The 11,538-nt window shown below is 42.5% G+C and overlaps 1 protein-coding gene across 1 annotated transcript in view; it reads left to right on the plus strand.

Annotated features, from left to right (window-relative positions):
* The window catches only part of WDFY4 (WDFY family member 4), a 265,837-nt gene that overhangs the window by 55,835 nt on the left and 198,464 nt on the right, over nucleotides 1–11,538 (plus strand). The window contains exon 14 of the mRNA XM_025050333.1: nucleotides 10,264–10,478. Coding sequence (XP_024906101.1) covers nucleotides 10,264–10,478 — 215 coding nt within the window. The remainder of the gene's footprint in view (nucleotides 1–10,263; nucleotides 10,479–11,538) is intronic.

An 11,538-nucleotide genomic window follows, 5' to 3' on the forward strand; every position in this document is an offset into this window, starting at 1 on the left:
AAGCCTCAGAGAGATGGGGACATTGGAGCTAAGCTTTAAAGAAAAGACATGTCCATGACAGATTAGGTAAAGGAGGAAGAGAAGAGAAGCTCAGACACAAAGAGAGGCACAAAGGAAGATGCCCATTTGGGGACTTTGAATAGTTTAGCTGGGCTAGGATAGACCATGTAGGTAGAAAGACAATGAGTGGAGCTGACAAGTTTAGTAGAAGCTACATTATGAAGAGCCTTGAATACTATGTTAAGAGAACTGAACTTTATTGGGTTACCAGCCATTATCATCATCATTGTTATCATAATTATCACCAACACCACGACATTTAATGAACACCACTGTATGAAGGCAGAGTTCAGGCTCTGAAGAAAGCATATTTTGGTCAAATTTCAGCTCTGCCACTAAATGGCCACAGAGCCATGGAAAATTATTTAACCTCCTTGATCTTTAACTTTCTTTGCTGTAGTGTGGGGATAATATCTTCCTTGTGGCATTACAGTGAAGAGAAAATAAAGCAATGCATGAGTGCTTAGCATGGTGAGCAGAACAAACACTGTAGCATGGGAAGCACTTGCTAAGTGTAGCTACTGCTTTAGTTGCCAAAAACTCAGCAAGTATTTTATTATTTTATCTTTACAATAACTCTGCAAGGTGGATATCAATATTCTCATTTGGCAGATGAGGACTTGAAACTTGTAGAAATTAAGTGACAGAGTTAACATAATAGCAAGATGGTGGCTATCTCTGATGTGGGGATCCTAGACCTCTTGATTCTGTGTAAGTTGCCTTTCCTGTAAGGAAGTAGCCATGGGAATCAAGGACATGATCAGTCTGACCTCGAGTCATTGATGGGTGTTTTCCAGATTCTGCTGCCATGGAAATCTCCCACACAGTCTGATGGAAATAAGACCGGGCTTGGAGTTGCACTTATCTATTAAATCATTTGTCCCTCAATTTGGAAAAGGGTGCTTTTTTTTCTGAAATATGCCTGTATTTCAACACATTGAACTAATCTTATGGGTTTCAAATTACTAAAATATTGACATAATTAATAACCTTGAGTAGCACTGTATAAGGGCAGGATATTTAAAAAGAGAGTCATTTCCTCCAACAAAGAAATTGGTAAAGTAGTAGTCTTTCTTTGTTAAATTATAACACATTAGAAATTCCAAATATGTTGAATTTCTAGGTTCCTCATGCCCTTTCTGAACCTCACCCTCTAAATCTTTTATCGTTCCTAAGTGGAAAATCTCAGATCCTAGTCAAATTCCAGGTGACTTCTTAAGGTAGCCTCTTCAACAGAGCAAAGAGAAATAATCTCACTTGGAGATAAAGAGGATGAAAAGCAAGCTACAAGAACATAGAGTGATGGAGTGGAAGTTAAACTTAGGATGAGCTCTAGTCCAATTATCAGGTGACCTTTCTTCTAGTCCCTGTTGCCATAATTATTTTTATGACTTATATAGTCCACTTCCTCTTTCTGCATTTTAAATTCAGGTACTTAGATTTTGGCTAGGTCACAGGGGTTGCAGACTCAATGTCTTGGGGTCAGACGAGTAAAGGAAATGCATAAATGAAGCCAGATGCCAACAATAGGAGTGGTGAGGCCTTTGGCTATAGGGAAAGGTATTTGCCCTTTCTAAGATAATCTAACTAGGCAGAAATAAAACAAAAGCAAAGCCAAAATATGCCCACCAAGTAAAACACTTCTATAGACCATCAGACTCTGATGAGATAATAAATTCCTTTCTTTATGAGTGCATAATGCAGTGTTAAAATCATGGACTTTGGAATAAGACCTGGGTTGGGGTGCCAGTTCTGCCACTTATTAGCTTAGGAAATTGATGCAACCTCTTCAAGTCTCAGTGTCTCATAATATTTTCCCATTGAGAAGAACAGTGGAGAATATACTGTACTTAGTAAGTACCTGGCATACAGTATGTGCTCATTAGATGCTGGCTCCATCATACCCTCCGTCCTTCTCTTTCAGCTTTGGTAATCTTTGTTCTTAAGACTCTGGGTCATAATACATAAAATTTTGGAAATATTGAGTGAAAGGTAATACATTTTAGGTATGTTTACAACTGGCATTACACTACTGATAAATTAATAGCAAATAATTAATATTGAACTGTATGTTAACATCTACTTATGAATCAAAAGACTAGGGTCCTCTCTTCTGCCTGTTCTGCATTTGATCAGTGATCTGAATGAAGCTCAAATGGTAGGTGACAGATTGGGCATGCAAAGAGTCTCTACTAGCTTAAGCAATAGGTCAGAATCTATTGAGTCAAAATTCAGTAGAGATAATCATGCTTGTGCTCATGTCTTAATGTACACACATACACACACAGGGTAATAAAGGACAGAATCGTGTGTGCGAGAGAGTCCTAGGGCATTTAGTGCAAGGTCAATAATAGTCCTAGGTGGGGTGAGGACACCACTACGGTGAATTTTATTTTTTGGCTATCTATATAGAATTATAGTATTCAGCCAAAGGGAGTTGATGACCTCACTGATCCCTTAACACACCACATCCATGTTTATTCAGAGGCGAGAAAGCAAGATGATGAGGGGCCTGATCTCAGGGTGTGTAGCCTAGAGAGAAAAGCCTCTGAGAGAATGAAAGCTGGGCAAATACTTGTTGGTTGGCTGGTGGCAGAACAATGAAAAACAGACAAGGACCAATTAGTTAAACAGTGAGATGCTTAGGTTCAATATAAGGGCATACTTGTTGAAACTGGATGGGCAGTTGTGGAAGTAGTGAGCAACCCTGCACTGGGCATTCCAACTAGGTGTTAGGTTTGAGATGGTGAAAATCCAGCACCTGGAGTTGATGACCTTATGATCTTGACTGGCTCTGTGAGCCCATGCTTTGGGAATGTGGTCACTGGTGAAGTACATGTATCTTAGACACCCATCTGGCCTCTCAAGATGGTGGAAATGGCCAAGCCCATGTAAGTGTTGTTCATAGAAAATACTATATGCCAGTTACTCAATTTAGGTAACCCCAGTATAGGGCAGGGCCATGAGCACTTTGTTTTTTCTATAAGTTTTGAGGGGTTGGCCTAGGACAGACTGGGATGAGTACCCAGTGCCCAATCCATAGTGTCAACAGTTTCAGTTGATTTTCCTGGGTTTATTTTGGGGTGATTCAGTTCCCCTCATCCCTGACCTATAGGAGGCTAGAGGTACTGCTGCTCACAGAACCTTCAGGGTAAAGGCAGCCCTGGAACCTGGAACTAGCTGGTGCTCTGCAAGATTCAGCACTCAGGGGCCTGAAAAGCAGTGATCGCAGCAATGAAGTGGCCTCTGGTTTGAATTCCTGCCTCTCCACTCACTGGGTAACCTCATCAACAAGCCATAATTTCTCTGGTCCTTATTTTCTTCATTTGCAAAATGGGGGAATAATAGTATCTAAAACATGTTATTTATATGAGGTTTAAATGAGCTAGTACACAAAACCACTTAGAAAAATGCCTGCAAATAATAAGCGTTCAGTGATGTTAGGTTTCATCATGGGGTCTGAGGATAAGGTAGGTGTGTGCTCCTGCTCTTGTACTTAGCTGGCACAACCCACGATGGCCATACCATGCAAACTAGCCATTCAGTTGGAAGGAATCTTATTGTTATTAGATAAGAAAAGAAGACTAAGATCCTGAAAAGACTTGCATCCTATAAGAAAAAATGCTTTCATAGGTGGTTTCTATTGGCGCCCACAAAAAAACATACTGCGAGGTAGGTATTGTCATTATTCTTATTTTAAAGCTAAGGAAACTAAGGCTTAGAGAAAGTAACAAGCCCAAGTTTGCCTGTCAGTTAGTGTCAGATCAGCATGAGAACCTTCTCTGGGTAGATATTTGTGTGCCCTATACCTAGAAGATGAAGGAAAGGTGAATGTCTTTTTGGAAACTCAGAAACAACACACTAGGCCTTGAGCCACAGTTTGCTTGTGAATAGATCCCTCATTTCTACAACAGGCAATGTTCTCTACAGTCTTGTTCAAGGAACCTCCTCTGGACAATCATGGATGGAAATCTGTTAACAATAACAACAACAAATCTGTTTAAAAAATATCTCTTAACAAAAGAGTAGTTTTAGAAGTTTACTTTGGCCAAAGCAATAAAGACACTCAGGATAAGTTAATGCCTCTCTTTCTGGGCAACCTGAGGATGCCCCATCCACAGGTGGGAAAGTTTCTGGCTAGAGAATGGTATTGGGTCCCAGGGAGCCCTGTGCTGGGCTCCATTGGTTATATAATCCAGCTATCATGGATTGAAGAGATATTTCCAAGGTGGTAGAAACTCTTCATAGATGTTTCAGTTTCCAGGCTGTGCAGGCATCCTCCTGGATGGATATTTACAAGTTGATTTCTCTGGTGACGTTCTTATTCTCCATCTCAGGGCTGACCATAGACTCACTGCAGAGAAGGAGTTTTGGTGCTGAGGTGAATGAACTGGGCTGACAACTGTCCATGACCCCCAGCCTTTCCATGAAAGGCCATGCTCACTCTCACCCCTGGCCTTTGCATGTGCCATTCCTTCTCCCACAAAAACCATTTCTCCTGCTGGCCTGGCTCTCTATTCATTATCCTTCAATACTTAATTGGCACATCATCTTTTCTGACTACTCTCTCAGTCTTCTGGGTTAGGTGTACCTCATACGTCCTAGAATACCTTGTGCCCTTATGCTCACACTTACTAGGCAGCGATTGTATCTGAGGCACAGGGGTAGGTGCTAAGGAAACAAGAGTAAAGAGTAAAGAGTTATTGTCTCAGGCAGCAGCTTAGACTGTAGTGCGGAGGGAGCATGGATGGGAAGAATAGAGAGAGAGAGAGAGAGAGAGAGAGAGATAGAGAGAGAGAGAGAGAGAGAGAGAGAGAGAAGGTACAAGTGAGCCTGTCAAAGTATGGTATTTATAATGATTGAAGTATGGACACAATGTTTGTTGGGAAAGTCAGAAAATATTTCTTAGATGAGAAGACATGTGAATTGTTTCTTGAATAACAAGTAGCAGCTCAGCAAAAGGATGGGATGGGAAAGTGCTTTCCCAACTTTGGGCATCATCAGTTGAAAAGGATGTGGTGTATTCAGCAAAAGGTGAAAATGTTACGAGGGCAGGAGTGCAGGGTAGGCCAAAGGGAAAGATGGGAAGTAAAGCTGGAAAGAGACAAATACTTTATAAATATAAGATTCTTGGCTTCCGTTACCAGAAAGCATTGACCATCATATACAAGTAACTCGTAAAAGAAGCAGAATATTTAAAGCAGGCATCCACATGCACCTCGGTCTTAGTTGCAAATCTATACAAGTGCATCAAGGAAGGCTTTAGACATGGGTTCTAATGACTCAATGGGCTTTGGACCCTCCTACACCTAAACCGAGATCACAAATTCCCATGTCTACAGGCTGTATGAACCCCACAAATATCAAGCTGGTGGGGACTGTGGCAAAACAGAAAGTTTACACTCTTGTAACGGGAGAGGTAAGTAAATAAAGATAAAAACTTTAACAGCTTGTCAAATAAAACACATCTGTAGGCCCTATTTATCCCTGGCAGCCCACTTATAGTTTTTGATCTTAAGAGCTGAGGTCACTTAAATTGTACTATCTCTTTTCCAAAATTACCAAATAAAGAACATTTCAAACAAATTGGAACAAGCAACTAATACAAATTTGAGTAGCTCAAAAGAAATCCCTAATTCTTTTTAAGTGTTCGAGGGGAAGAAGACACTAGTTATCTGATAGTTTATACGTCTATGTCAGGACAATGTGGTTATTGTCTAGAATACACAACATGGGCGGATACAGTCATAGTTTGGGAGGATTCACCGCACCAGGACCCATCCCTCATTGGGCTCTGGAACCATATTAATCTGGACCAGGAGAGAGAGAGAGAGAGAGAGAGAGAGAGAGACAGACAGACAGACAGACAGACAGAGACAGAAAGAGACAGAGACACACAGAGAGAGAGACACACACACACAGAATAAACGTACACAGCTGGACAGGGATGGACTTGAAGTCATAACTGTTAAGTGGAGAAAACAGAAAACTCCTTAAGAGCACCCCACAAATTGCTTTGTGATAATTTGCCTTGGGGGTTCAACCTGTTGGCCAGTCTGGTGACCCTGCATGCTTACCACTGAGTCCTAATTGAACCACCATCTCCTTTCTCGTGTTGGAAGTAATATGCGTTAGGAAAATCAATCCATTTGTAGGGGGAGAAACCAGACTGGTTTCCTGCTACTACTCATATTTTCACTAAAACTCCATTTTACTGGAACCAACATTGAAAAAAACAGCACATTTTATTCAAAACAAGGCAATATTGGTATTGACAGAGCTGCAGTGATAATGAGGACGATCAATTTTCCCTCCTCCATTATGGGGTATTGAGCAATTTTGGAGTAAACTTGTGGTATCATTAAGCAAGATCAGCATTTCTCCCCTTTGAAAACTTTTTCTTTTTTCTCTTTTGTGTATTTAGATTTTAAATATTCCTGCCCATGTCGAGGTGGGTGTGGAAAAACAAAAAAGAAAACCAAAAGTTCCCAAAGCAATAAATGAAGTGCTGGTAACAAAAATCAGAGGTTATAGACATTTTTAAAATTTTTATTAATAACACATTGTAATAGTATTTTTGCATCTCACATCATATGACTCTTCAACCCTCCAAGACTCCCCAACTCCCCCCATCCCAAATTAAGAGATGCAGTTACCAAAATCCAAGAGGGAAATTTCAAGGCAAGAGGATGGAAGCTCCTTTTCTGTTTTGAGAAGAGTGGAGAAGGAAGGCAGAGGTGCAGGCTCTGTTGGATGCAGAAAGGGATGCTTAGAGCACCAGAAGAAAGATTTAGGAAAGAGAACCAAGGATGTTGTGTAGGTTTTCACATGGAAAAGCTCTTCAAAGTAAAAATGATGGAATTGTTCACTGCAAATGACTTTTAGCATTTCTACCTTCTGTTTCTGGTCCCTGTTGGCCACGCCAGTTCAAGGTGGCTATGCAAACACCACAGTGACAGGGAAGGGGATCATCTTCATTCATTCAGGCTGCTATAACAAAATGCCATCCACTGGGTGGCTTAAAAACAACAGACATTTATTTATCACAGTTCTGTAGGTGCTGGCAGATTTGGTGTCTGGGGAGACATTGATGGTCCTCTTCTTACTGTGCCTTCATATGGTACAAGGGAGGAGGGAGCTCTCTGGGGTCTCTTTTCTAAGGCCACTTATCTCATTCATAGGAATTTCACCTTTATGACCTAATCATCACCTTTATGACCTAATCACCTCCCAAAAGCCCTACCTCTAAATACCTTCACGTTGGAGGTTAGATTTCAACATTTGAATTTGGGGGGAACACAAACATTCAATCCTTTGCAAAGATCATCATCTCTAAATGATTAGATCTCTCCTTGACATCAATGACGTTGGAAAAATGATGACATTTTAGAATGTCAAAATCCTGGTTGGGAGCAGTCTCCCTGAAAAACCATTCTAATATAGTCAAATTTTAAACTAAAATTAAATAGTCTAAAATTTTAAATATGAAATGTTACCGAAGGTTCAGTAAAGATGGGAATATTACTGAAAGCCGTCAGTTTGAGGCAGGAGCTCTGGGTGCTGTGCTTCTGGAAGGCAGGTTGGAGGACAGTAGGGTGAGCTGTATGACCCACTCATTTTTTTAAAAAAATTTGGAAACTGATGATCAACAGTGCAAATATGTTTCACCATGCAATTTAATCCTTGAAATATATTCTACAAAACTGTGTTTATAGCCTGTGGAATAATGCAATCTTATTAATTTTTTTGTACCTTAGTGTTATAAACATTCTCTTGACCATGTCTGGGCAGGGATCCCCCAAATGACTGCATATGTTGGGAGGAGATGGTGGAGTGAGGTGATTCTCAGCCAGGATTTGCCCTAACTATGTGGCCTGGATAGTTGACTTGTCTGGGTTCGGTTTTCTCATCTGTAAAATGGTGATAATAATAGTACCTTCTTCAAAGGTTTTCTCACAGAGATTGCATAATTTATACACGTCATGTTTCAACTAGGGCCAGGCCCATCCTGCACACCCAGGAAATATTCCCATCACAGGATAAAATTTGGCCCCAAAAGTAGGTGCCAGGCCTGGACTCCTTCTAACTCCAAGAGCACCGTGAAATGTGCAAAGAACTGTGGGGAACCTCTCCCCTCTCAGACTACATAAATTCTCTGCTTGAACATGGACTGAGACTATCTCTTTACCTGTCTCACCTTTTAGTTTGTAATTCCCTTGAGAATAGAGACAGATTCATCTTGAAATGCCTAGAACTTTGCCCAGAATTGACATTAGAGAGGCAGTTAAGACTCATTTTCAAGAGAGGGCAAAGAGAGAGAAGCAGGGACAGACTCCAAGAAAGCTTTCATAGGGAACACGTGTGGGTGACAGATGGTCTGAGACTTGATGGATCCAGAAGCCAGTCCTCATTTGATAAAGATTTTTCATTAAGCACCTTTATGATTATTCCTGGCTTTATGTGATAAACTAATCTAGATGTCATCTCAATTGTCATAGATCTCTTTACTTGAAACCAGGGCAAAGCTAGGGCAAAGGTGTGCAATAGGAGAAACATACTACTGCTTCAAGCTGAGTTCCCTGGGAGTGGATCCCAAGACAAGAGTACAAGTGATGGGCTTCATTGAGGGAGGGATGCCAGGGAAAGGAGTGAGGGAAGCAGGATGATGCAGGAAAAGGAGTTGAGAGGGGATGTACTTACCACTGAAATCTTGCTTTAGTTTGAGCTCATGGGGCCTCTGCAGCAAGAATTGCACCACAGAGACTGAAGAGCATGACCTCACTGACTATAGTCTGGTGTGTGTGTGTGTGGGGGTACATGAATGTATGTGTTCATACACATGTACATGTGTTCATGTATGAACACATATGCACCTGCACACACGTTTCTGTGTGTATTCATGTGCTTGGAATGTTTATATGTCTATGCTTATATATGTGGGTGCACGCACATGTAAATATGTGCATGTATGTATGTATGGGGGGCTACGTAGCCCCTGCCCAGGGCAGTTCCCACTTATGGGAGGGAAGTTCTCCAGAGAAGGGGCAACTCCAGTGGATACACTCATCCAGAAAAGAAGTCTGGTTGGGACCACCATATCGTCCACTGCAGGAAAATTCCATCAAGATCTAGCTGATATCCATCTCACTTTAGACAATATTATACTACAATAAAAGAGAATGTGGATATCCTAAGAGTTTTTTGAAGGAAATTTCATCCCCCTCCATTTATATATCCAAGAAGGCTGGGAATTACAGAGGTTTATCTTTTTATGAAGAAAGAAAGATTGTCAAAATGATGTATTGCATTTCGCACAAATATTTACTGAACACACTCTATTCTATGGGCTTCCTTGGCGTAAAGATAGAGAAGCGACTTGAAATTTTATAGGGGTAAGATAAGAGCGTGCCTGTTCCTGTGTCAGGATATGTTTAAAATAAAGAATTGGACAGAGGACCATTAGAGGACAATTGGGAGGCAGATGACACCTGGGGAGTAAAGGAAAGATGTCAGCCAGGGCTTCCACAGGAGCCATGACTCTGCTCTGGTGTAGTTCAATGAGTGAAGGTGGAGAGGGCTGTGTATGCCACAGCCAGTAGCGTGAGGACAGTGATTCCTGAGTCTTGTCCTTCCAGGTGAATTCCACCATCTGTGTCAGCGGTATAAACTCAAAAGCAGGACATTTACGAGTCAGCTGTGAGGAGGACGTGAGACCCACTAGAGGGCACAGCCACTGCCCAGCACCAACCGCTTCTCGATAGACAGGACTGAAAACCTGCCTGACTAGATCTTTCCATCTTTTGAGAGAGGCCATATGTCTGAATTTTTATTTGAAATCTTCTGACTTTTAAATTTTAGCAATTAATTTAGAAACTACTTAAATATCATGTGAGTTAAACACCACACATCTCTGGGGAAGATATGGGTCTCGCCTGTCAGTTTGCAGTCTCTGATTTAAGCTGTCGCCTCTTCGGCAGCTAATTCCAGTGACTCATGTCCTCCCATAGACTGGACTCCAGTGCCTGCCCTTCTGAAAAGGGCACATCTGAGGACACTTGAAACAGATGGGAGTGCAATGAGAACAGGCTGTGATGGGCGCAGTCTCCTTGCCTCACAACCAAATCGAGGCCTAGTCAGGAGCCTATCAGTATTGCCCACAAATTATTCTGACTTCAAGGACTCATGGCTTTGGTTACCTTTTAGCTTTCCAAGGAGATCCAGTGCTCCATGGCCAGTCACATCCAGTCCCTGGTGAAATCAGAGAAGAACCGTCAGGTCATGTGCGAGGCGGGAATGCTCAAGACCCTCATGACCTCCTGCCACCAGGTCCTGACCACTGGCAACAGCCCTCTGCACTCAGGCCTCATCAGGATTTTTGAAAAGCTTGCTTCTCAAGCCATTGAACCGGATGTGTTAAGGTACTGTGTGCTGCATGTGAAACACTGCCAAGCCTCTGAAAATTGTGCTCATGCACAGTGAGCAGGAAGAGTGCACAGGAATAGGCATCCTCATGTCCTCTACAGGGTGTGGTCCTTCCCAGCATTGCACACTGCAAGCCCAGAGAGGAGCCATTGGACTGTTTAGGCAGTGTGTGTACCCACAAAGCCGACAGAGGTCCTCCCATGATTATGGTCTAAGGGAGAGAAGACGATAGTTAAAGGGTCTTGCGACAATATAGAATAGCTCTGTGGGAATGCTCGGTGGAGAGTGCTGGGGCTGCTTGGAGCTGGGAGAACCACAGTTGGGAGATTGGGTGTAAAGAGGTGGAGCTTCAAGGAAGTCAGCCTGGTGAGCCCTGAGGCCTGTGCAGATGCTCACCAGATGAGGAGAGGAGAGGTAGTGGCCGGTGAAGATGTTCTGCTGAGAAGGGTGGGGGCAGTGAGGCGTGACTGTACTTGAAAGGCTACACTGCAGAGAGCTTAGCTGGTGTGAGGGGCAGTGGTCAGGACTGCTGACAAAGAGGGGGACATATTCTGAGGGTCTCTTCTTGCTGGCTGCTCCTCCATAAAGCCACATGTTTCCTGAAGAGTTGCAGCAGAGAAGACAAAAGCACAGAAGACAAAAAGGCAGAGGAAAGAAAGGCTGAAAGAGGGAGGTCAAGAGTCTCTTTAGTACCTGTGGCCAGGCTACTCACTCTGTCATGGTAGGGAGGGTGATGCTCAGGGATCACAGGCCTGCTGACACACAAGACCAAGTGCAGGGGAGATAGAAGACATGCAACACCTTCAGCTAGCAGGGATGGGACCCAGAGATCAGATCAGCCTCTTTTAGTCTCTCTACATGCAGGCTGCCAGATACAGTCATTGTGCTTAAGCTCTTTATGACAGAGTGTGAGTTATAAACAGTATGTGACAAAATCATTTTTCAACAGATTCCTTTTTCTTTCAAGGTCCAGTATGAGGCCCCTAGTTGGTCACTGGTTAAGTCAAAAGCACCTAAAAAGTCAAAACTCACCAGCTCTCTGATCTGGGTGCTATG

Source organism: Pteropus alecto, unplaced genomic scaffold, assembly GCF_000325575.1.
Source record: "Pteropus alecto unplaced genomic scaffold, ASM32557v1 scaffold287, whole genome shotgun sequence".
Lineage (NCBI taxonomy): Eukaryota > Metazoa > Chordata > Mammalia > Chiroptera > Pteropodidae > Pteropus > Pteropus alecto.